The sequence below is a fragment of the Lotus japonicus genome, chromosome 2, assembly GCF_012489685.1.
Source record: "Lotus japonicus ecotype B-129 chromosome 2, LjGifu_v1.2".
Taxonomy (NCBI): domain Eukaryota; kingdom Viridiplantae; phylum Streptophyta; class Magnoliopsida; order Fabales; family Fabaceae; genus Lotus; species Lotus japonicus.
In genome coordinates this window covers 57486638-57512501 of record NC_080042.1, presented here as the reverse complement: position 1 = coordinate 57512501, position 25864 = coordinate 57486638, and the positions used below count along the sequence as shown (strand labels likewise).

At 36.3% G+C, this 25864-nt stretch overlaps 4 protein-coding genes and 1 pseudogene across 7 annotated transcripts; 1 reads left to right on the top strand and 4 right to left on the bottom strand.

The window, feature by feature from the left end:
- Nucleotides 1–821: 821 nt before the first annotated feature.
- On the bottom strand, nt 822–3665 carry LOC130736707 (uncharacterized; annotated as a pseudogene).
- Nucleotides 3666–4721: 1056 nt separating this feature from the next.
- Nucleotides 4722–8491, bottom strand: LOC130738494 (uncharacterized). 3 transcript variants are annotated; one of them, XM_057590483.1, is made up of 8 exons: nt 8338–8491; nt 8135–8246; nt 7991–8051; nt 7164–7202; nt 5773–5885; nt 5326–5566; nt 5168–5214; nt 4722–5076 (listed from the first exon to the last, which is right to left on the bottom strand). In XM_057590483.1, the coding sequence occupies exons 2-8, from the start codon at nt 8240–8242 to the stop codon at nt 4897–4899; spliced, it is 789 nt and encodes a 262-aa protein (XP_057446466.1). In that variant the 5' UTR covers nt 8243–8246; nt 8338–8491; the 3' UTR covers nt 4722–4896. The 3 variants fall into 3 exon arrangements, with proteins under 3 accessions (XP_057446466.1, XP_057446468.1, XP_057446467.1); XM_057590485.1 differs by having other exon boundaries at nt 8344–8485; XM_057590484.1 differs by having other exon boundaries at nt 8315–8484.
- Nucleotides 8492–9936: 1445 nt separating this feature from the next.
- Nucleotides 9937–13225, bottom strand: LOC130738493 (uncharacterized). Its single transcript, XM_057590482.1, has 5 exons — nt 12984–13225; nt 12721–12903; nt 12231–12348; nt 11897–12128; nt 9937–10328 (listed from the first exon to the last, which is right to left on the bottom strand). The coding sequence occupies exons 2-5, from the start codon at nt 12870–12872 to the stop codon at nt 10300–10302; spliced, it is 531 nt and encodes a 176-aa protein (XP_057446465.1). The 5' UTR covers nt 12873–12903; nt 12984–13225; the 3' UTR covers nt 9937–10299.
- Nucleotides 13226–15084: 1859 nt separating this feature from the next.
- LOC130735487 (kunitz-type serine protease inhibitor DrTI-like) lies at nt 15085–15778 on the bottom strand. Its single transcript, XM_057587453.1, has one exon. The coding sequence runs from the start codon at nt 15731–15733 to the stop codon at nt 15146–15148; it is 588 nt and encodes a 195-aa protein (XP_057443436.1). The 5' UTR covers nt 15734–15778; the 3' UTR covers nt 15085–15145.
- A 3730-nt stretch (nt 15779–19508) lies between these two features.
- Nucleotides 19509–25478, top strand: LOC130738492 (uncharacterized). 2 transcript variants are annotated; one of them, XM_057590481.1, is made up of 7 exons: nt 19509–20441; nt 20533–20608; nt 22158–22288; nt 22407–22477; nt 22872–22953; nt 23880–23929; nt 24955–25478. In XM_057590481.1, the coding sequence occupies exons 1-6, from the start codon at nt 20070–20072 to the stop codon at nt 23898–23900; spliced, it is 753 nt and encodes a 250-aa protein (XP_057446464.1). In that variant the 5' UTR covers nt 19509–20069; the 3' UTR covers nt 23901–23929; nt 24955–25478. The 2 variants fall into 2 exon arrangements, with proteins under 2 accessions (XP_057446464.1, XP_057446463.1); XM_057590480.1 differs by having other exon boundaries at nt 24921–25478.
- The last annotated feature ends 386 nt before the right edge of the window (nt 25479–25864 follow it).

Below are 25864 nucleotides of genomic sequence, written 5' to 3'. Positions count from 1 at the left end.
GTAAGAGAAATATTTTATCAGATTCAAGTGTAGCATTAGAGAAGAAGTGGTAGAATTAGAGAAAGGAAATTAGGGAGCTTCTGTTACATTGTTACTCTCTTTAATCTTTTTTTCTTTCTTGTATATCAATTTCTCTCTTTAACTAGTGTTATAAAAATAGCAATTGTAGCTGTTATGACCTGACCACTAATTATACTAATTTAGTGGATGGTTCAAGTTTCAGATTTGTGAGGGTACAATAAGGGAAAGTGTTTTAGAGAAAATGAGAGATATATGAATATATTTAAAGGGTAAAGTACAAAAGTATCTCTGATTTAGCAGAGTTTTGATACCTATAGACTTAAGACCATGAGCAATGGTTCAATAAAAAATGTTTTGTTTACCCTTTCTTAACCCCACTTTTTCTCTTCCCAACACTCCACATCATCTTCTTTCTCCAATTCAACACACTCTTAACAATTACCCACTCCAATGGTTTTCTCTCTCAACACCCTACCCCACCACTCACCCTACCCCACCACTTTTTTATTTCATATTTTTATTTAATTTTATATTTTTGTTTTTATTATTTACATAAAATTACAATTATTGTTTTAAATTAAATTAAACAATAAACACTTAACAAATTAATTTTTTTTTAATATAGACAATAATTTATTTTATTTCCTTAACTTAAAAATGGAAGACGACAAACCAAGCACACAATAATTTATTTTATTTTCTTAACTTAAAATGCAAGACAACAAACTAAGCACACAACACATAAATAACGTAATTAGTACGATACAAATCATCTTCCATCACGAAGCATTTGCAAACTTTGTCCATATGTGCTTCACTAGATCTGCTTACAGTTCGTGATGAACGTTCGAATCACGCAACTCGGATCTAGCACGCACATGATTTGCAAAAGCGGGTAACACCTCGGTCGAGTATGGTTGCGGTGTACTAGATCCACCTTCCCCAGATTGCTCAAAATCGGTCCAACGTTGAGCATATGAATCTCGTTCATCCTCAACAATCATATTATGTAATATGATGCATGACCTCATAATGATACCCAAATCAGCTATGTCCCCCAAACGAGCTGGTTCACGGATGATTTTAAAACGAGCTTGAAGCACTCCAAATGCACGTTCGATGTCCTTCCGACATCCCTCCTGAACTTGTGCAAACAACTTATCGGGTTCACTTTGAGGAAGTCTAATCGATTTGACGAAAGTTGGATAAGAAGGGTAGATACCATCAGCTAGATAGTATGTCATATTATAGGGACGTTGATTCACAAAGAAATTCACATTTGGAGTCTTTCCCTGTTCCACGTCATCAAACACTGGTGACCGATCTAGAACGTTTATGTCGTTCAACGTTCCCGGACATCCAAAAAAGGCATGCCAGATCCATAGATCATGAGATGCAACTGCTTCAAAAATAACCGTTGTGGTTCCCTTATCCCCTCTAGTAAATTGACCTTCCTAGCTTTAGGACAATTTTTCCACTCCCAGTGCATGCAGTCAATACTCCCGATCATACCTGGGAACCCCCGTATTTCACTAACATGTAGTATTTTTTGCAGGTCATCTTCGGTTGGTGCTCTAAGGTACTCGTGCTCATACAATCGTATGATTTCTTTACAGAATCTACGTAAACACTCCAGTGCTGTAGTACCTCCGATTTTGATGTACTCATCGACTGCATCTGCTGCCACACCATATGCTAACATTCGCATTATTGTGGTACATTTTTCCAAGGGTGATATTCCTTCTTTATAGGTTGCATCAACTCGCTGGGTGAAGTAGTTATCACTACTTGAAAGGTCCGCAACGATTCGAAGGAAAACATGTTTTTGCATCCGATACCGACGACGAAACATTGCATCGTCATATGTAGGCTCATTGGCAAAGTAGTCCTCAATTAGCCTTCGGTTTGCCGCTGCATGATCTCTACTGACATATTTTCTGCTACGAGGTGCCCTATCTTCCAATATTTTGTTTCGACGCTCCCTAACTTGGTTGAGTATAAAAGCTTCTTCAAGTTCAGAATTTTGAAGGTATGTTGCCATATCAAAAGGATTTTGAACTAGATTTTCAAAAGGATCCATTTGTTTTGAAATTGGAAGAGATTTGGGATATTGGTTGTTGTGATTTTCACAAGAATTCGAAGTAGACTGGAAGAGATTTGGGATATTGGTACATCAATGGATCTATGAATCCATATATATAAGTACATTGAATGGTGGACACTGGCGGATTCGAAATAAGTTATCAACTAGAGTTAATAATCGGAAAAGGACAAGATTCGAATTTAGTGGAACATATTCAAACACAATAACCCATACATTAAAGCCAAGCACTACAGACTTGACACCACTGGCGGATTCGAAATAAGTTATCAACTAGAGTTAATAATCGGAAAAGGACAAGATTCGAATTGAGTGGAACATATTCAAACACAATAACCCATACATTAAAGCCAAGCACTACAGACTTGACACCACTGGCGGATTCGAAATAAGTTATCAACTAGAGTTAATAATCGGAAAAGGACAAGATTCGAATTGAGTGGAACATATTCAAACACAATAATCGATACATTAAAGCCAAACACTACATACTTGACACCACTGACAAATTATTAAAGCAAACACTACAGACTCGACACCATTGACAAGTTATTAAAGCAAACACTACAGACTTGACACCACTGACAAATTTGACCGAATACAGACAAATACTCGATTGAAATTAATTCCCAAATAGCTCTTGGGACAACTTCTTCAACGGCACTTTCTTATGGTCATCGAGGTTCTCTTCGGAAGTTAGCCTTAGATACAAATTGGTTTTCATCAATTGGTTAGTCTCTTCTTGCACCGATGCTATCTTCTCCAATCGTACAAGCTCTTTCTCCTTCATATTTTCGTATTTATCCCAACCCCAACCTTTGTCCTCCTCCAAGGGAGCTTCTCTACTTTTCTTTTTATTCTTTCTTTTAGCTGCCTCCCTACCGATTGGACGAGGAATTGATCCTATAGAGGTTGAGCGACATGCATCACTGTCGTGAGATCTCTTAGATTCACTACTTGTTGAGCCACTATTTTCTCCTACTTGACTACAAAAACGTGGCAGATCACGGAGTTGTATCCATTCTTCCATCAAAGTAAATTGAACATTCTTCCCACAGGCGAATAATTCCCGCGCTTTTGCCAAAACATCATTTTCCGACCAACCGCTTGCTTGCTGACGCTTAGCGGCATCATAAGCGCCAATCCATTTACCCAGTATTTTGTTCATATAATTCCAACGGTTTCAGCATGCAATTCCATCACGCGGAGGATCGAATGAGCAATGCTCATTACAATACTCAGCAATATCTCTCCAAAATGTTTCTCCTTTCTGGTTTTTCCCCACAACACTGCTTGTTCCACAATTAATCCACCCACTAATTAGCACCAAATTTTGTGCAGTGCTCCATGCTGGTGAATGGGTTTTCTTGCTCTTAGGAGTTGTATCCTCTTGATTTGGAGTGAATTGATTAGCAGCTGTCATGCCACCAAGAGTCATTTGTGTTGAAAATTCGGGAAATTCAGGTGCATCAACACTTGGAAAATTTTCATTCACCATTGTCATATAACCACTAGAAGGGGGTGTTTGAGATGGATATCTCATAGAGGGATGAAAGGATGACGGGATGGAATTTGGTGCAAAATTGTTGGGATTTTGAGGACGTGGGTAGGAAAATTGACTTGAATCTTGATAATTGTTGGGATTTTGAGGACGTGGGTAGGAAAATTGATTTGGATCTTCATAATTGTTGCGATTTTGAGGACGTGAGTAGAAATATTGATTTGAATCTTGATAGTCGTTGAGATTTTGATGATGTTGGTTGGGAAAATGATTTGGATCTGGATAATTGTTGAGATTTTGGTAGTCATTTGGGTAGTTAGAAGAATTCCGGGTGTTGTAATGGTGATTGTTGGGATCCATTTCAAAACAAGGGCTAATAGAAAGATAATAAGATGGTGAGAGAGATAATAAGATGGTGAAAAACTTGGTTTTTTTTCTGTGTCCAAATCAAACGAACCAAGTCTCTATTTATAGAGGAAAAAAAATCATGAATTTTGGTATAATTTTTTTTTTCAGAAAATATTTTTTTTGATGAAATAATTGAGTTCAAAAGATAAGGGTAAAAGAAATCCGACGAACCAGTCAGAAAGTGACACGTGTCAAAGCAAAAAAAAAATCTCTCTCCTGCCGGCGCCTTGTCTGCGCGTGTCATGCACGCGCCTGACGGTGGCCACTGGCCTCGCGCCACGTGGCACACCGCAGGCAATCCAACAATGTTGAACATTTTCAACATTTTTCCTCTCTCTCATCACTCTCAACAATCTTCAACAACCATTACAACCTATCAACAATCATCAACAATTTTCAACACCCATTTTCATCAACCATTGTAAATGGTCTAAGTGCAATTCTAGTTCTGCCAGAGAGGTTAAATTTCAGGATTGGAAGTGTTATGTCCTAAGTCCAATGATTTGGTTGATGCAATCACAAAAATTGCGGACCGCTTTAATGTTGAAGAAATTTGATTCTGGGTATGTGATTCTACTTAACAATCAAACCAAAATCAATTCTTGTAAATCTACTTCTAAAATATTATTCTCAAACACAAATCAATTTATTTATCCTCTATATATAAGTAAAGAACATGACACTCTAACATATAATAATCAAACTATTCTTTAATTAATAGATAACATATCAGATTCCAAATTACTCTGAGTGCATGCACTTTACAGAAATCAATATAGAAGGCCGTACTTACTGCGGACTCAGGGAATTTGGATCCTCTAATGTACCAAGAAAAAGGAGATGAGAGTTGAACTTTCGTATAATTTCAAAACCTAAACAAATTTTTATGAACTTTTGGAACCATCCTACAGGTCAACGAAACTCTATTGGATGTTCTTGGTATATTCTTACACTCTTCCTTTCCAATTGTTTCCAATGCCTCCTCTGAGCTACAATGGTGTCCATCTGATTCCTTGTATTTCAAAGCTTCAGTTTCATTTATGACCTGAAAATGATGGATTTTGAAGCATAAGAAATAATCAGACATGCAATGAATCATTTTAGGTATAAAAAGATTTAGTAATCTGTAGCATTACCCCATCATAGCAATGTACTGCAGAATCTTGTATACCATGCAAATAATCTGTCACCAAATACTGAATGTCACTAAAACTTTCATAGGACCAAAAGAGTTTAAATAGATTTTTATTCTATAGCCAAATATAAGAGCTTCTTATAGTATGAGAAAAGCAACCTGAGTATGCCTGATCTTTGAATATCAGTAAACTGCGAGGCATCAATAAAACAGAGAATGGGTGGTGATCATCAAGCCACTTTTCTTCCCCTATCTCTAATGTTCCTCCTTCTGAATCTTTGTCGGTATTATCTTGGGAATCCAGTTTCAGTCTAGCATGGGGAGTGAAGTCCATCACAGCAGGAGATCCAAGTGAAAGAATAGCAACAACTGGAAAATAAGCAGGCCCATCCTGGTGTGGCTGTAGAATAAAAGACCTTCAATGAAAACTAGGCAATATACATGAAAATGCACTCAAGAGCTAACTCGCGGTTATCATATAGACATAAAAGATTAAGAATAAACAATCACCAATGAAATATGATATAATCTGAATTCCACTGCCAAAAGGACATACAAAGAAGGAAAATATATGGAAAGAAGAAGGGGTTGAGATTCAGAACAAACCATTATGCCTTGGTTAGGTAGGTATTCATTTATAAGAACATGATTGAGAGGTGATGGGAATAGCCCTAATTCTTCATACATTCTTTTTGTCAAATTTGTTAACCATGGAGGCACTGTAAAAGAGAGAAGTAATTGTTGTATAAGCTGCAAACTGAGATAAATGAAACAAAGAGCTAAACCGGACTAAACTCAAATTAATAGCAGGAGGCCAACATTATTCTTTGAGTTCAATAAACTATTGTTTTACATTCCCCTCCATTCATGGATTAGGTCAAATTCAAAAACAATCCAGTGCGAATCAACTATTACAATGTTTTCAAGCTAGTTGTTGGGGTATAAATTACGTTTAGGTTGAAAGAAATGTGGATATAAGGTCCTTCTTGGGACAAGAGAACAATCAGATCTGCAGCAAGGGAAATTGATTTTTGAGAAAAGTAGTGTACAATGAGTAGAAATTATACTAAGTATGAGACTCAATTTTTATGAATATGACAACATTTAGACTTCAAAAGCGAATCTACTTTACCATCTAGACATAACGAATTATTCTAAACTCACTTTAAGAATATCATTTTCAAACTCAAATCAAGTGGTAAGAGACATGAAGGTGCAGGCATCAGTCCCTGCAAAGGAAAAGCCCCGCTCCCCGTTAAGAAAAAAAAAATTGGCTGATAAAAAAAAGACTCATTTGAATTTTATTGACATCAATCTCAAAATCAATTCTACAAAGATCTATACCAATCTGACCCTAATCATCTTCAAGGCATGTACAAAGTCACAATTTTGCCCAGAGAGAAGTTAATGAAACAGATCATATACTGCATACAAAGACAACAAAGAAATAATTTAACCCATATGCAAAACAAAGATAACTCCGCCTATGTTTATGCATAGCCGGTACTAAGCCTGGATAAAGAAGGATGGTTGTTTTAGGCTTTTGGAAGCAAATGTGGAACTCGTCGATATCTTTAATATGGATCTGTGATCCATATAGCCAACCTCACCTAGTGGGACAAGGTTTTGGTTACGGTTACAGAACAAAGATGATAAAACAGGTATCTAACAACTGGGACTCTGAACAATCCAGAAAATCAACAAAAGGCACAGGAAGTCAGGAACTACCCCACAATTTCATGAGTGAGAAACTCTCTTATCATCTTGCAGCAGGTAGATAAAAAGGGTAAGGTGAAAAGTAGCATTATCACTACTTCAATAAATGACTGACCTAATGCTACAGCTAAGACATTGTTCAAAACTATCAAACTGCAGATGGACAAAGTAACTCCTAGAACATTTTGATTTCCCACTAGCAACAGACAAATGATGTGTTTCCACTTTCCATGAAGAAAGAAAATTTATGTCATAAAGGAAGTGAAAATTTCCTCACTTACAAGGTTGAGGTAGAAGGCCCTTCTCATGGACGACACCACCTGCAATCAACAATGACCAGAAAAAATAAATCACCACTAACAAGAGGGAAATGTTTTCACTTCACTTTTGTCAAATCTCAATAATTTGATAAGTGTTATAAAACTAAGAAATATTCTTGACCCGAGTAACCCAGGCATGTTCAAATAACAGATTATAATCCTCTGTAGATCAAATTCAAAATAACTGCAGATTATCTCAGCCCCTGAATTTGAACTATTTAAATTATAAAAAGCAATGACAATATCATTCTTATAAACTTTTAAGCCTTAGTAGTATGAACTGCATCATATGCAGTTGTTTGTTATTCTAACTTGCAGGTGATTCAGTTCTATTCAATTCACCATTACAATTTTTATCTTTTTAATCATGCTTCATTTCTTTGTCAACTCCAACTTTCCAAAAATTTAAGGATCTCATTTTATCCCAGTTACCAAAGAACCCTTTACCCATATTGTCCTGGGGTTGAACTGATCGCCTTATGCCGATCAAACTCGTCCAGCCAACAACATTACCACCCTCGTCCAGCCAACCACATCCTCGTCTTGCCCACGACCGATGGCCAAACCGACGTTCTAACTTGACCGTCGGAGTGTCATTGCAGGGACTCCCGTTCTTGGGAGACGACGGAGCACGGAGTTTCACCGTTCCTCTTATAGTGATTTGACCGGATTCATCCAATCACATATATTTAAATATATTCGTTTTTTTATACATCGAAAAAGATCTAAATATATTCTACACTAACACAAAATTTAAAACAAAAAATATATAAATCCATTAACCATACCCCAATTCTGCAGCCTTCTATTTTTCATTGGCTTCCACTTTGATGCATTGACTCCATAAATCTATAACAAGCAGAAAAACCATGTCAAAAATAAATAAATAAATAAAAACTACAAATTTGACAAACATTGAGAGGGGTAGATACATTGTGGAGAAGAAAGGTTTCTTCAGAATCAGTGATGAAGTCAGGAACATAAAATACAGTTGGCAATGACCCAACTTTGTAACAAGATAACTTTTCTTCTGCATCCATTACTCTGCAAAATTAAGGGTTTGGTTTCAATGTCATCAATCATCAGGGAAGAAAAGAAGCAGAGAAGTTTACAATTTGTTAGAGAGAGAATTTACTGAGACCGCGGCGGAGAGAGAATGTGAAGGCCAAGTTCGGGTTTCGGAAAATGGCGGAAGAAGTGAAAGACTGAATGAAGATCGCAGTGAGGGGTTAACAAACAAATAGAAGCTCAGATAGTGGCGGTGGCGTATGCGAAAATCAATATTCAATCATAATCCAAAAATACTTATTTGAATGACTGATTTTAATCAAATAAGTACTTATTTAAATCAACCGCTAATCCAAAAATACTTAGAGATTGTTTCTAAATAATTATTTTGATTTATCATTTAACTTAGAGGGTTTTTTTTTTCTATTGAATATTGAATAGATAAATTGCACCCTCTAAAAATTGAACCTGAATGGGGATCCTCTCAAGTGGGGAAAAACTTGAGGAAATAATGTGAGTAGATCTCAACCCTCTATTTTTTTTAAAACATAGAAAAAAACCACCCAAACCTAAAATACTCAATAAACTTGTCAAGAGAACTGTGTGTTGTGTGTTGTTGCTCGATCTCTCTTAACGTTTTCTCTTATTAAACAGAAGAAGCAAGGAATGGATGCTTGAGGAGATTAAGTTATAGAAAGCAAATTCTTCTTTTTTCATTGCTATAGTTTTTAATTAGACCTGCATGTTGGAGGGGCTTATCTCTTGGGGTTAGGATACTCAGTGGTAAATTGCAAGTTAATTGTATTTTTCTTTGCTCCATGTCTGCAATGCTTTAGCGTGCTTTGTAGATTTTGGGTGGTTTAATTTTTCTACAGTTATTTAATTTAATGGTTGAAGTTTATCATACTGTACGAAAATGAACTTGGCGTTTTAATCTCATGGTATGAGGATTGGGTAGAGAAAGGAAATAATTAGATGCATCACACATAAAAGACATTATTTAATCTTTTCTTGGTTTCAGCCTTTGATCTGTTTTAAAAAAAAATGGAGGGTTGAAATCTACTCACATTATTTCCTCAAGTTTTTTCCCACTTAAGAGAATCCCCACCCATCACTCAACCCATGTCTTCTGGCTCTTACCACGAGCTATCATTCGAGGGCAACTCAACTGTGAGGGTTTGATTCAACTTTACCAATATTTTTATTTGATTTGATTCTAGGATATTCTTGATATTTATACAAAAGTTGAAAGAACAAAACTCAATTTCGAAATTATAAAGTCAAAAAACATTTAAAAAAAATGTTTTTACATCAAAAAAAAATTAATGGATTCATTCACTCGTGCCTTTTGCTTCTTCTCCTTCCTACTTAGATCACAAAGCCCTTTATCAAACCCTGAAACCATGAAAGCAACATCCAAATGGCATAAACATTGATGCCCAATAACAAACCCTTCAAGGGATTGGAAATAAAGTTTTACCATGCCTTTTTTACCTTATAAGACTCGACTCATGGGTCCAATTCTGATGCATACAAGCTTCATAATCAACAAAGTCTAAAATCCTTGAGGAAGGAGAAAAGGTTGCTATGGAATGAAGCAGAATATAAACCAGATCAAATATTAATACTCCAATATCATGTCTTCTTTTTTTCTTGTCAAGACATAATCAAATACTTCTAGTGGATAAATTTAAGCTCGTCTTATAAAGGAGCCTGCTCAAGCAAATTGGTAATCAAATAAGGAACAAAAGTTTTAAAATATAAAGTTAGCATTCATTCAATACAAGAGTGATAACATTACAAGGACTGAAATTCCCAAAAATCTTTCCACCCTACACCACAGTTTGGGAACTACGCACCATACTCTCTTAATCTCCCTAGAATCTGTATCCGAAGGAACCAAGTCCTCACTTATCAAAACACTTCCCCAGGAGCCCTTCCTATACAACCAAGACATTTGATAGCTTAAATATAGTAAGGAAATATTCCCCGGTCCAGTAAATTGATGACAAAAGAGCTTGAAGACATTAAAGCATTATTTCAAACAATGTGAAGGCCTTCCCTCCCGCCAGTAATGCAAATGAACTCATCAAGCTTTTATGCGCACCACAAATGAACCTGCTCAATGATGTAAAAAAGAAGACTGTTCAGAGCAAACCGTGCAAACAAGGAAAGTTTCATAAACATACACCAATTACGCATTAGTTTACTACTTTACATCAGACATAAAGATGCATAGTTAACTCAAAATGAAGGAATTAGAATGAGGCAATGATAATAATTTGTCATAATTAAATAGAGAAGAACATGCTAGACTATAATGAAGCACTACTAAGGAGGGTTGGCCAAATGAAGGAGGTGGGAGACAGTAAAAAAGTTAAGAGGTACAGGAAGAACAACAAAAACTACCAAGTCCCACAATTAAGATAAGGCCCATCTTTAGACTTAACAAGTAACATGATCTACATGGCCCATCTTTAGACTTATATATGAGTATATGACAAGGCAAGACGGTGTCACATGATCTACATAGCCAACCCAACCTACTGAGAACCATTCAGTTGTTGACTTGTTGTACGCTTGGCTATAACAAGTAATGACAATGACAGCAACACGCATTCCAGATATAAATTATGTTGAAAATTCTGATCAAGCTAAATCAGTATTATTACCCCAAGATAGAAAAGCCACAAGCACAAAATTGAAATCTTGTTCAGGGTCTACGAAACACAGCTGGTTAATGTATATGCTCTATGAGTGAGAGGACAAATAATGTGGTTTGAATTGTCCTAAAATTACAACATGGATTAACAAAACTAGAGATTGACATAAACTCTCAATAAATGAATAAATTAAACTTCCTATATTGAATCAATTATCCAGGGGATGTTATGTTATAGTCAAAGTATTTCACTTTACGATCAGCGCCTTTATAATAATTTTAATCGAGATACAGATTACAGAGATCACAACTTGAAGAACTTAGTGCATGATTATCATTGATCAGGAACCTAATAAACTAAAGCATTACAAAAAAGATACCCAGGTTTTATATGTAGCTGAAAGGTGAGCCTTGTTGCATCGGTCAGGCTGCTGTTTTCTAATCACAGACAGAAAAAACATCGTGAGCCTCTCCGGTCTCCACCCATGGGAGTAAGGCTAAACACAATCCTCCCATACCCCCACAATGTGGAATGTTACGCACTAGACTGCACTTTGTTGGTTTTATTTGTATCTACTTAGTCAATGGTGATTCGTCTATTTGCAAAAGCACAAGTTTGAAGTTTGAACGTGATTAAAAACACAAATACACATCCAAACACAATTACATCCAACACAAATTTGATCAACAAAACTATAATCAAATCTAACAATGATACTTTAAAAAGAAAAGTAATGATGCTCTCGAACTCTTAAACTTGACACTGCAAGCCAATAGCTATCAACTATAATAGAACCCAATTAATCTTTTCTAAACAGGGCAGATTATTCAAATCATGCTTCTCACATGTAATGTGAGATAATCATTATGTAACTTCGAAAGATCATTTGTTCATCCACAAAACATTCATAATGACAATGAACTTTATCTGTCCATAAAAAGACATGTCTTATATATGTGTGCATGCACATGTGTGTGTGTAAGAGAGAGAGAGAGAGAGAGAGAGAGAGAGAGAGAGACGCACATGCTGGAAGGTTTGATATATCAGCAGAAACTGCACAGGGAATTCCCAAGTTGGAAAGAGCTCCTCTAATGATCCCACATGGGAAATAAAGATGCATGCTCATTGCTTGTGCTGCCTTGCTTTCAGGTGTAGGTGAAGTATTATCCTCAACGGAACTAACATTCTCAGCAGATGGATCAACTGACATCCGTGAAAGCCAGGGAAATTTATTATCTTGTAATACAAAGGTACCCTGCAACAAAAGAACCAAACAACATGATCATCCCAATCAAAAAACAAAAAGCAATATAAAAACACATACCATCCAACCAATTAAGTTCAACTCTAAACTCACCCTATGATTTGTCTTCAAGTTGTCTACTTGCTTCTTAAAGACCTCAGACCAAAAATCCTTACAGATGAACTTGATAGCCTCTAGATGATCACTGAACCGAGGCCGCTCCATGGTATACCTGAAAATAAGTGTTAAAACACACCACATTAAGTGGGAGCCTAAAACAGCAAAAGCGAAATACCACTACTTTTAACCACATTTTAACCAATGCATCGAAATTTCACGACATTTCACTACAGAGAGCCATTATGTAGAATTAAATATAGAAACAGTGCAAATTGAGCAGCATACCAGAAAATAATGAGAATCACAGAGTGATGCTTAGTGTTTATCAATCAATAAAGCACAAGACTTTTGGTTTTGGGGCATATTTGTATAATTCCACAAACTATGTGTAATTTACTATGATCGTGTGTGTTGCAGTGCAGATCTCGATGAAGAAAGTGCGGAAATGCAGAAGAAGAGAAGAGATTAGGGTTTGGAAACAAACCTTTCAGAAAGCTGGTGACCGACCTGGTATCCAATGGCCTCGATCCTGCGAGCAGCGAGTTCAGGCTTGTTGGCGTAGAATCGATTGCAATAGCACGAAACCATCTCCGTCAACAAGCTATCCACGCAACTCTCTGACACTTCCCTCACCATTCTCGCTCTCTCTCTCGTTTTCGCGCGAAGGCTATGGAATGAAAATTGAAGAATCAGAACTGGGAAGAAGCTTCAGAAGATGAAGAAGAGGGGGATGTGATGCGATGGTACCTGATGCTCTGATTGGCGATGCGGTGGCCGGTGGGATACGGATCTGCGACGGACGGGGGTGGCGGAACGCGGAGGGGATGGCTGCTGAGAGAGTGTGCCGGTGAGCGGGATGCGACACTTGTGGCGGCGAGTGGAGAATCAGACGGTGGCTGTGTGAGTGCGACGCGGTGGAATGGGCTGAGGTGAGCGGCTAGTTGTGATAGAGTGATGCCCAACAGGGACTCGGAGAAAGTCACTGCAATATTTGAGATTAGTTTTGCCTATCCCAAACTGAACCGGTTATTCAACCGGTTGAGGCACCGGTTCAAAATTTTGGTCTTGTTTAACCAAATCGGTTGGAGTAACCAGATTTTCATTAAACCGTTCAAATCAAACCGTCTTTTCTCTAATCTCTTGCATTTCTGATCCGCATGACAACTCACCCTGTGACATGACCGGTTCCCGGTCGGTCCGGTTTCACAGCATTGCTTGAGTGAAGAACTTCCACAATAACATTGCTTCATTCTGTTATTAACTAACAAACCTCCACTACTGTTGTCACCTAAAAATTATAATAACTACCTGAGCAGCCAAAAAGATAGACTAGGCGTAACATAGGAAATAATCGTTAGAAGAATAGTCGAAAGTAGGAGATTAGTCATTGACACCACATGCTGAAGCGACTGATTGAAGGGAAGCGTGTGTATTTAGATAAGGCTTATGAGAAAATTTAAAGACTTAGCAGAAAGGAGAAGATATTTTGGAGCTTCTAGAATATCTTCACGTGCATAAAAATCGAGAGGTTTAGTTACTTAAAAATAGTAAAGATGGTTTTCCCACTATTGAACCAGCCGGAGTAAGGAAGAGCGGCTTAACAAAACTTCTAGGTTGACTAGCAGTAACACCCCTCGATTTATGAAAACTTGCAGAAGCAGAATGTGGTTTAGTGGTTAGATGTCTATCAACTTCTGCAGTTAGTCGAATTACTCCCTATAAATAAGAGGACATTTGTAAAAAGACATAACTCAAACAATTTAGAAGCTATTCTTGGTTTGGAGAAAGAACTTAGAGAGATGTTCTCTTCTTAGCGTCTTGGTGGTGGTTCTATGTGCTTATTTCTTGGTTTTGAGGCTTTGTTTTGTTGTTGTTGCTTAGTTAGGATTTATTCTACGTCTTTCATATTTTAGTTTTGGTTGTTGGGCTTGAAAAAAGTTCGAACATTAGTTACCGACGGTTAAAGCCATAATTAATTTCAATCCAGTGGAGCCGTGTTTAGTTCTTTTATGAATTCTAAATGTTTCTTTTGATGAAATCATAATAATCAACAAAGAATTAGCATTCACATAAACCATTAGCATCTTCTAGAGTAAGATCTTAAGCATAAAAAAACTTTAACATCAGAATGCATTCAACACAATTTTTTTTGTATTGCACATGAGGCTTCTTCGGAACTTGACTTCCAAGATGTTTCTTCCTAGTCATTTGACTTCTTATGACGTATTACTCCCCTCGTAACTATATTTCACCGAGAAACAGATTTCTTGACTTAAAGCTAACATCAACATGAACAATCTTCTTTCACAAATTGACAATTTAACGTACAATTTCATCAGATCTTTATCTCAATCCACAGCTAATTTCTTTAGCACAATACTTCAAAACTTTCTAGATACAGTCTGATTACTTCTTTCACAAATGACTTCTCAAAACTTTGATAAAGAACAATAGGTATTTCTGAAAGCTTGTGATAAGAATTTGCTACTTCAATAACTGAATTCCTTTCTTTAGAATCACTGATCCACAACTGATTCCATTTGATACTATTATTTTTTATTGAACTTAATTTACTTTTTGTATATAAATAGAATAAAGTATGCTTAACTTTTTTTTTAAAATGAGTTACATCATGCAAGTTAAGTACATAAAGTGACAATTAAGTGTAATTTTCTAAACAAAGAGGGGGAGTATATGTAACGAATGCTAAATTTAGAGATATAAGCGTACTTATTCTTTTTTTTTTCTTGAAAATTTTAAACTAACATAGACTACGGATTTAGAATTGTAGCTCTTGTTGTTCAAAGACCTTATTAGTGTTTATAATTTCAAAGGATTGAATCTAAGAGTTAATATTACTTTGACTTATCTAAAACCATTATTAATAATAGAAGATAATACATATACATTCATATGCTATACTTTTTGAACTTAATTAACAACGCGTCTCCGGTGAGAGCTAGACGTTTAATTCCACCATTCTCGTGATATACCCCAACATCTTTGCAAGATGTGTTACTGATATCACTACAAAAAATAAACTTGTAGAGAGCACCAATGGACTCAATTTTGAAGGTTCCCGTCTTAATTTGGTGACTAGGGTAATCTTTAGCACTACCGACAGCTACATATGGCACTTTAGCCGATTTATCATAGATAACAATCCAAGAAGAAGAACCATTATATTTTGGAATGTTGGTGAAATTTACCGATACAATGTCATCGGTAAGGATGGCCTTTGTTGAATTGGAGTCTTTAAATGTGACTGGCAAGGCGCTGCTAGATAGAACAACAAGTAGTTGGTTTTTCACCCCAGTTTTAGCAACCGTAACTCCGCCATCATTTTCAATTGACGGCAAGATAGAGTACTCGCTTGTAATATTCAAAACGTTGCCGTCTATGTCTTTAACAGTACCACCACTAATGGCAAACTTCAGTTTTATGGTAAAGGTAAGGAGAAGGAAGAAGAGGTTAAGCAATGAAGAACTTGTCGTCATTGTGTGCTTCCAAGTCTAGGAGTGTGTGCTTGTGTGTTTATTTCTTGGGATGAGAAAATAGAGCTTTAGGAGCATCTATTTATACATGGTTAAAACCATGTGAAAACAAGAAGAAAAATATGGATGTATAGATCCAACGGTGATGCTTAATTAAGGGATCCCAACTTCTTTCAATTTAATGGTATTGAGTTAAAAACTTTGAATTCACTTAATGTTATTTATGAGAGAAAAACAAAAGTTGTTGACTTGAAATTGCACATGCTAGATAATAATACAAAAATTGAATGAATGATATTAAAGATTTAAAGTATATGAAATGACTACAATACCCCGACCTACCACCACACCTTAAAGCCTTTTACATAATGTCATGAGAAATAATTAATGAAAATAATAAAAGCGAGTTGAAAATTTTGAAATCATTTAATAATATTTATGAAAGAGAGAGAGGTACAAGAAATAATTAATGATAGAATAAATATTGAGTTGAAAACCTTGAATTCATTTAATGATATTTATGAGTGATCGTGACACTACACGTAAGGCCGCGATTCAGACGGTGGTCGTGCTAGTGTGATGCGGTGGAATGGGCTGAGATGAGTGACTAGTTGTGAGAGAGTGATACCCAACAGGGATTGGGAGAAAGTCACTGCAATATTTGAGGATTAGTTTTGCCTATCCTAAACTGAACCGGTTATTCAACCGGCTAAGAAACTAGTTCAAAACTTTGGTTTTGCTTAACCAAACCGGTTGGAGTAACCAGATTTTCATTAAACCGTCCAAATCAAACCTTCTTTTCTCTAATCTCTTGCATTTCCGACCCGCATGGGAACTCACCCTGTGACATAGGGATGGCAATGGTTCTATGATCCATAGGGTACCCGCAAAAAATATCCACTATGGGTAGGGTGAAAACCCGCTAGATGGGTATGGGGTTGGGTATGGGTAAGGGAAATTACCCGCAAAAAAGTAGTGGGTATGGGTGCGGGTATGGGTATTATAGTACCCAACCCGCCTCATACCCGCACACATATTATTATTATTATTATTATTATTATTATTATTATTATTATTATTTGGTAATATATAACAAATTAACTTAAGGAATAGCTTTCAAACTTACTCTTTTTTTAAAAAATAGGTGAGTATTTAAGGTATTCATAATCATCACTAATTTACTCCCACTTATTTTTAAAATTTGTAAGTTATTAACCTACAACTTTAGGGCTATATTATAAATCTAAATTATAAATTTAAAATTATATCTTTTTCGTCTATTCCTTCTTGCAGGAAGCAGAATGTGGTTTAGTTGTTAGATGTCTATCAACTTCTGCAGTTATTCGAATTACTCCCTATAAATAAGAGGACATTTGTAAAAAAACACAACTCAAACGATTTAGAAGCTATTCTTGGTTTGGAGAAAGAACTTAGAGAGATGTCCTCTTCTTAGCGTCTTGGTGGTGGTTCTAGGTGCTTATTTCTTGGTTTTGATGCTTTCTTTTACTTTTGTTGCTTAGTTAGGATTTATTCTACGTCTTTCATATTTTAGTTTTGGTTGTTGGGCTTTTGTATTTATGCCCCTGGGAGGTGTTTGTATTCCACTTTTTTTGATTGGGTTTGCTTCCTATCTTGTCCTCTGTAAAGGATTTTTCAATTTTTCTGGCTATATATATATATAAGCTTTTTAATTCTCAAAAAAATAAAATCAATGCAATCTACAAATTTATCGCAATTACCTTTGTCATTTACTTTTCTGCCTTTAATCTTTAAACACCTTTCTGCTTTCTTTATCATCTTGTTATCTAAAGTTTTCCAAAGTTTGAAATATGCGTAAGTCCAAATTGAAGAAAAATAGTATGGGAGTATTAAATTTCCACGTGGAATGCTTAGTGGCATGTCCAAGTGGCAGACCACATCCGTTTCACCATTAACATTCACTAATGTTTGTGGAGTCCGAGACTAACATGATTGACAAATTCAAGGAGTTATAAAGCTCGTTTTTTGAGAAACTAATGGGCGATCAAGAAAATATTTAGGAATCAATTTAATTATGTACTACTACTTATTTTGTTGTATTCAACACAAATAGTCGGTATACTACCTTAAGTTTTAGGGTGAAAGAATTGTCACCATAATTTTGTTTACAACATTCAATTGATTTTTATCAAATTAAAAAATGTAATTTAATTTTAGTACAATCACTTGTGAGAAAGCGGATGAAGGACTTGGTATCAAAGACATGGATGATTTTAATACTGCCCTTTCGGGTAAGCCGGTGTGGCAGGCCCTGCACGATGCTCTTCCGGTTAATGTGAATAGATTCCGGTGCAATCTTGCTTCCTCGGAAAGCTGTACTCATTGCTCTACAGGACCTGAAGATTGTCTTCATTGTTTACGAGATTGTCCACACTCTCTTGAACTTTGGGGTCGTCTAGGTTCTTAGGGTTGGAATAACTTATGGACTCATAACTACCATGAATGGATTCGATCTCGAGCCAGGAGTATCAATGACACGAGATTTGTTGCCGGAATCTAGAGCGTGTGGAGGTGGAGGAACAACATGGTGCTAGACCCCCATCCTTGGCCGTTACAGGTTGCTTGGCAAAAGTTATGCCATGTACACGATGATCTGATTCGTTTTGAGTCGAAGAGTGATGGAACGCTGCTGAGAGGTGTTTGGAAAGCTCCTCCGCAAAGGTTTATGAAGTTAAATGTGGACAAAAGCTACTGTTAGAGTAGTAACCGTATGTGGGGGGGGGGGTGGCTTGTTGTGGGATAGCATCGGAACTTGGGCTGGTGGTTTTACTTCTCAGACGAGGCTAGGTAGTGCTCTGCTCGCGGAAGCCTTGGCCTTGCGGGATGGGTTTTTTGGCGTTCACGCGGATCATGGATTTAGGATGGTTTTACGTGAGACTGATTGTCGAGTGCTCAAGGAGGTGATAGAGGATGAGGACAGAGTGAGGCTTCATTCCCATGCTACTGTCTTGGTCGAAATCAAATGGTTGTTGGCTAGGGACGGGACTATCATGCTAGCCTGGATCTGTCAAGAAGCTAAGCTGATTATCTAGCAAAACAAGGAAGCTCTTCTTTGGAGCCTGGATTTTGTGAAGTAGAGAACCCTTCCCCAAAGCTTGATCTGCTTCTGCTAAAGAATAAACTAGTTGCGCCTTAGTCTTTGTTTTGTTGTTGGTTTTCCGATGTAAAAAAAAAAATGCAATTGTTTCTATGTACACCAGGTGGTGGTACTAAGAGTCTTGTAAAAGTTCATCTATTTGATTGGGTTTTTAAACTACTTGAACAGTTGAACCGGTTCGGTTCTAACCAAGGTTATTAAAACCGGACCGGTGATCAAACCGGTGAAGGTACTAGTTCACGGTTCATTGGTTCAACCGTACTTGAACCGTGGTCCAACCGGTATAACCGCTATAAATTAATTGATATTACTTTAAAATAAATAATATAATATATAAGGTAATATTGAATAAAAAAGACAATATTCATAACTTAATACTACAAATAAAAATTACACTTCTCACAAAAAAAAAGTACACTACTATAAATTAAAAATAACAATAAATAAGATACTTCTAACAACACATGGTCAAACAATATATATATTTTTTTTGGTTGAAAACAACGTTCAAAGATAGTTTTTTTTTTTGTTGACAAAACACTAGTCTTGTTTTAAAAAAATAACGGAAAACATTTATAAAAAGGCCTAGCCGTAAAGTATTGAGCCCACCTCTCAAACCCTAAAGTTATCATACTTCTTCAATCTCACCTCCAATCCTTATCTTCACATAGCCTCCACTCTGACATATGCTCACTTCCTCTCTCTCTCTCTCTCTCACCATCCCCTCAACACATCCACAACGTAGTTTCAATTCCAGTTCCATTCCTTATACTTCAACCTCCATGAGATAAATCAGATAAAAGCTTCAGTATACTTCCAATTCCATAAGTTTCTATTCTTTCAATTTCAATTCAGTTTTTTTCTTTCAAAAACTTCAGTTTTCCAATTTTTTTCTGAATCCAAAAAGTTGGGCATGGGCCCAGCCCAAAAAAACGAGAAAAATAAAAAACCGCCCAAAACCGCTAACCGGCCGGTTTTCAACGGTTCGGCCGGTTCAACACCGGTTTGGGCGGTTCAACAACGGTTTTTCATACAGACGGTTTTGCGAGTGTTTTGGACCGGCCAGGGGTCCGGTTCCCGGTTCAACCGGTCGAACCGGACGGTCCGGTCCGGTTTTTATTACCATGGTTCTAACAATACAGAAGAGCTTAGCAGCGTTGAGAAGCGTGGAGAAGTTGAAGCCAGACGAAGAGGCAACAAACAATGATGGCACACAAAATCCTCTGCAAACCAAGCTTCTTCATCACTCTCAGACTCAGCGGAATCACCAGCTATGGTTCTTCACACCACATTCACCATCCATTTTTCAACTCACCACCCTCTTCCTCTCTCAACAACACTCGCCCTCCACCCACACTTCATTCCACAACCAGAACCAAAACCACCACCACCACCACCGTCACCGCCGCCGCCATGGATGGTTCAGCAAGAGGATACCTGGAACTAACCGACGACGAGCTGATGCGGCAGTGCGAGATGGGCACCTTCAAGTCCTCCGGTCCCGGCGGCCAGCACCGCAACAAACGAGAATCCTCGGTTCGCATTAAGCACTTACCCACCGGCGTCATTGCTCAGGTTTTCACCTAATCCTACTACTTTGATAATCAAAATTTCATCTTGTTTGATTATTTCATTGTGTGGTGTTATCGTGTTCTCTGTTGGATAGGCTTCTGAGGATCGTTCCCAGCATAAGAACCGTGCTTCTGCGCTGAGCCGCCTTCGCTCTCTCATAGCTCTCAAAGGTGTGTATCTTTGAATGCTTGAGTTTTCTCATTTGATTTGTTCCTTTTTTTTCTCATGGCACCTTGCAATTTACAAAATGAGTTTACTGAATGGGAACCAAATGCTTTTTTTGGTTTCTTTGCTTGTTCAACTAATTAAAACACAACTAAGAGGGAGAATATTACGATTAAAAAGAGTTTTTTTAGTGGTGCATCATTTTTCTAGGGGAGTCAGATAGAGTCTTGTTAGCGAATAGGTTCGAGCCCTGCAATTCTCTTTATGGGATAAGGTTCTTGTTGAGAATTCAAGGTTGAGTTGGCACATTGGTCAAGTATGGGTGAGGACAAGACTTTATAATGGATGTGACCCATAAACCTAATGCCTTTGCGGTCGCGATAACGGTCGCGTCACAGTTGCATTGTGGTCATTTGTATTGGGGAAAATTGTGAGTAAATGTGGTTGTCGCGGCGTCGCAACTGAAATCACGGTTGCAGACCTTGATTTAAAACCGTGCTATTGACCTTATTTCATAATGAATTTAAGACACTGATGTCTAATTTCACTATCTTATTTGTTTAGACTATTTTAATCACCAAATATAAGTTTCTATTGAAGGAACAAGAAAAGAAAACAAGCAAAGTGGACACAGAATTTCAATGCTTATTGATTCACCAATTTTTGCATAAAACTGGTGCATTGGTGTTGGTTGCACTAGTTAATTTTTTGTTACTTATATTGTAATTAGTGTCATGTCAATATTTTATTGGCATTTTGGTGCGCAGGTTTGTGCAAGGATTTGTCATAGTCTGAAATATATATGTTTTAACTGATATTAAGAACTTAAATTAGTGAACGGGTACTTCCCTTTTTGTGGCCCTGTATCTTGTACTAAATTTCATACTGGAATCAATGTTCTAAAAACTGAACTGGTGATTGATTTGGCTATATCTCTAAGTCATAGTTTGATTGGTTTATCTAGCTGATTGGTGGTCGAACCACGGTTGAAACTTGAAAGGGATAGTGTAATTTATCGATAATTAGACTGGAGATATAAATGGTACACCCTTCATGGTCTGACTAGCAATTGGCTGGTCTAGTATGAGGTTCCGAACATTGACTATAATGTGTTTAGGAAAGGAGGGTCTCCCCCTGTATCTGTTCAGAAAATACTTGCACTGAGACAAATATCCCCTTTACTTGTAGTAAGCTGATAGGGACCTACATAGGGTTAAGAAAATATGGAAAGTTTATACTTGAAGAAACAAAAGACAGTGAGTAGTTAGCAGTTTGAATGGTTATCATAGTTGTTTAGGGTAGAGGTTAAATACCCGAATGGGGAGAGGAATAGGGTATTCGGTTATCAATAAGCATTATACCAAGCTATTGCTTAAGTGAAAAAGGGGAGACCCTCGAAGGAGTTATCTCCTTGTTTCATACCCAGAAATAATAACAGTCTCTTTTTCTTACTCTTCCTCTCTCTGTAAATCTACTTTTCTTTACTCAGATTTCCTGAGTTCTATCATAAGCAGTATTTTGGCTGATAGATAGCTTGTTATTTTATTGAGCTAGTCAGGAAAACGGTGGATCTTGATGCTTACTCACCACCTCGAGAGCTTCTTCAGATACTTCCTCCCAAGTCATCCATTAGAGGGTCGGATATTGGTTCACAAATTGGACCTAATAACTCAAAATTTGCAATGGTTCGTACATGTCTCTCTGTCCCTTGCTTTTTATATTTTCTTCTTTATCCTGTCATAATAATTTATTATTGAAGCCTAATTACAACTGCACTGTATATACTTATGGTCCTTCCAACAGGGAATGCAAGCTCTTTTGGATCTCATTTTTGCAGTTGAGGGATCAATCTCGGAAGCTGCAAAATATCTTGGGTATTTGATATATGCTTTAAGTACAAACTTTTTTTTGGGTGTTATTAATATGTTAAGCCTCACCAGTTACTATGACTTTCAAGATCTGTAACTTAGTATTAAAGGGCCACTTATGGATGAAAAATATCTTTGATCATCTAAATAATAGTTGTTTTTACTTGCCAATGAATGTATGCCAAAAAAATTGATATAACTTTGATTATTGATATGAAAGTTGATAGCAAACAGTGGCAATTTCACTCTTCTCATATTAACATGAAGCTGTTTCCCCCTTTATGCTATACTAAGTGATATACTTTTACGTATATAAATTATTGTTTTAATTGCTGGTTTACCTATCGGATTTGTTGGAACAGTTCTGTAGTTATTTTTGTGTTTATTAATCATATTGCAGGTTATCTACTGGGGCACTGTCTCGGTTAATCCTATCTGATGATTCACTTAGAATGGAAGTAAATAGTCTGCGGGCATCAAAGGTATACCCTCTGATGGAGTCTCTGAAAAATCAGTTAAATTAATTAATAACATAAAATGAAATGTAATTTAGTTTTCCCTGTTGATACATATCAAAGCTAATATAAGCATTCTAAAATAGTTTTCTAATATCTTGAAATGTTTAAATCATGACAAGTATAATATTCTTCCTATATATTAGGAAAAAAGAGTTTGAGGAAACCGGATTGTTTACTCCATAAATAAACAATACATTATATGGTAGTTGTCATGAACTGGTTATCTCAAAAGCTTTAGCAGTTGGGCGAACACACTTGAATGATTTTACATTATTTTCTATGCCCATTGGGCTTGAAGCGTGGACAATATAGAGAGACTCACCTACCATGTGCGGAAATTCAACTTTTTTTTATTGAATGATGGGGGCAACAAGGACCGAACTCTAGACCACTTAGTCATAGAGGCTATGATACCATGTCATGAACCAATTATCCCAAAAGCTTAAACCATTGGGTGAAGGCACATGAATGGTTTTATATTATTTTCTAACAGTAGTTATTTGATATATGCATGGTATTACAACTTTCATATTTGATATATGCTAGTTATTACATGTTGGAACCTTGCACCACATGGAATGCTGTGCTGGGAAAAGTTCTTGCATTTAGACATGCAAGGCATCTTCTTTTGTTTAATGTCCAAAAGGAACAAAAGTTCTTGCGCTATGTATGCTTCCTTATTCTATAATGTTATTTGCTTGGTCATTAAGCCACATTTGCATTAGATAAGAATCTTCTGTTATGGTAAAAAAAGAGAAAAAAGAGTCCCTCTATTAGTGACTCCTTTTTATATTGTTATATTTTTTGTTCTTGGCTTCATGAGAAAGATCTACATGTATTTTTGGTGAAACCATTAGTAACTGGTAATCTGTTTTTTGGAGCATGAATAGGGTATGAAGCCACTCAAGTAGAAACTCTCGAATTTTCATTCCTCAAGCAGGTAACATTTATTCTATCTCCTGCTACACACATAAATTTAAGTCAGCCTTTTGGTTATAGTTATGAACTAAGAAGTGAAGAGAAAACCTTTAATATGCATAGATATTGGTCAAATAATGGAAAATAATTCGCTATTCATTGTTCCTTGAAAACACTGAAAAAAGGGATACTTTCTTGACTGGAGCCTAGTCTGAAATTTTATTACAGGTGAGTGTGAGTTTCCTTAAACTCTTCAGTTATTCTATTAAGATGCCTTTGGTTTGCTTAAAATTTTAGGACTAGACGGCATACAAATTTTAGCTTCATATTTGATTTTTATAATGGTCATTTCCAAAACAAAACTTAGGGCACAGGAGAAGGCAAAACTTTTAAAATTTTCGTACTCACTAAACCAAGGGACAACTTCTTTTTCCAAGTAACATTACTCAAAGATAAAATTACTCATTTTTTCTCTTCAATAATCACACTCTCCGTGTGTCTGTGTGTGTTGCATATTTAATTCAGAACATTATAATATTATACATTATAGAATTACATCACATTATATTATATGTATAATATTGCAATTTTTATAATTATATATTATATTATATAAAGTTATAAAAATTTGATGATTTATGTATCATTCTTTTTTTGTTGTGTATCTTCTCTTCAATGCAAAATAAACATTACATACTGTAGAGGGATAAATACGTTTTTGGTCCCTGTAAATTTAGTGAAATTTAGTTTTCGTCCTTGTGAAGAGGCTTTCAGATGCATTATTATGTAGTTTTTTTTCCCCTGTTCACACTGTTTTTGCATGGCAATGGTACCACACATCAGTGAAATTCAACACATGACTTACTACAAGAATTTATAGAAAGCAAACAACTTTAGCCATTTGCCTTAGATCTAAAATGGTGCAAACTAATTATGACTAACATGCAACTATCATGTTTGGTTGGAGTTATCTATGATATGATATTTTTTTCTTGGTGTATTTTTCTATTCAGGGTTCTTAGCGGTATGGGGTTCATTTATTTGCAGAAGAAAGTTATTTGAACATGGTGTTCTCCCCATGGAAGAATTGAGGTTGGAAATGAAAAATACAGAAGATAATGAGGGTGCAGGGTGTTGATTTTTCAGCTTGTGGAGAAGAACCCAATCTGCATAACTCATTGAGTAACGTTGAATGAAGATGGTTCTTTTATGGTAAGGAAACATCAAGATGGGAACCTAAGATAGAAGATGCAGTTCACTGTAGATTTTTTAAGGAAAAATAGCTGGACATCAAACTGGCCATCTGGAATACAAGATGCAGATAGTTGTAGTTTTAATAAAAAGGATTACATTTATCAATATTTTGATTTTTTTTGGCAGGGTATCCTCTGCTACTTTTCATTCTTTATTTGTTTCTACAGCAAGATTTTTACTGATCAAATTGTTCTTGTAATTCAATATTCTAATGTATTTCTTCTCCACTCACAAGATGAATATACATCACCAATTTATTGGATAAGAAACAGACCTTCCATCATATTCCCTTGGATTGATCTCTTTCAGTTTTACAATTGTGTAATGTTCACTGATTTTATACATGTGCAAATCATAATGTTTTGGTTTAAGATGCTTTTTGTTTGGTTGGACTGTTGGAGTTCTTGAGAATAGATGTGTAGCTGTTACAAAGATGGATTGAGAGTTAATGGAAGTGCTTTGATCTTACTACGAAACCTACTTCAGGATCATTTATCCATCTGGTTTTAGATGTAGACATGAATTAAATTCTAAGTATGATTCTCTTCACTCTTTTGCTCAGTATAATTAGCACTCATCAGTTTTCACCTTTTTCAGGGTCAAATTCACATCTTGTGGTTGATCAATTCCAGAAGCAGTGGCTGATAACTGTCCACTTGTTTTTGGATCAACACCAAATAACATTATATTTTAAAAAGTTATG

Coding starts and splice junctions, on each gene's coding strand:
- LOC130738492 (XM_057590481.1), top strand. CDS start 20,070: ATGATGGCACACAAAATCCTCTGCAAACCAAGCTTCTTCATCACTCTC. Junction 20,609..22,157: donor CTCTCTCATAGCTCTCAAAG/GTGTGTATCTTT, acceptor TTATTGAGCTAG/TCAGGAAAACGGTGGATCTT. Junction 22,289..22,406: donor ATAACTCAAAATTTGCAATG/GTTCGTACATGT, acceptor TCCTTCCAACAG/GGAATGCAAGCTCTTTTGGA.
- LOC130738494 (XM_057590483.1), bottom strand. CDS start 8,242: ATGGATGCAGAAGAAAAGTTATCTTGTTACAAAGTTGGGTCATTGCCA. Junction 8,052..8,134: donor AAACCTTTCTTCTCCACAAT/GTATCTACCCCT, acceptor TGCTTGTTATAG/ATTTATGGAGTCAATGCATC. Junction 5,567..5,772: donor TACCTAACCAAGGCATAATG/GTTTGTTCTGAA, acceptor TTTATTCTACAG/CCACACCAGGATGGGCCTGC.
- LOC130735487 (XM_057587453.1), bottom strand. CDS start 15,733: ATGACGACAAGTTCTTCATTGCTTAACCTCTTCTTCCTTCTCCTTACC.
- LOC130738493 (XM_057590482.1), bottom strand. CDS start 12,872: ATGGTGAGGGAAGTGTCAGAGAGTTGCGTGGATAGCTTGTTGACGGAG. Junction 12,349..12,720: donor GGTCACCAGCTTTCTGAAAG/GTTTGTTTCCAA, acceptor ACTTATTTTCAG/GTATACCATGGAGCGGCCTC. Junction 12,129..12,230: donor ACTTGAAGACAAATCATAGG/GTGAGTTTAGAG, acceptor CTTTTGTTGCAG/GGTACCTTTGTATTACAAGA.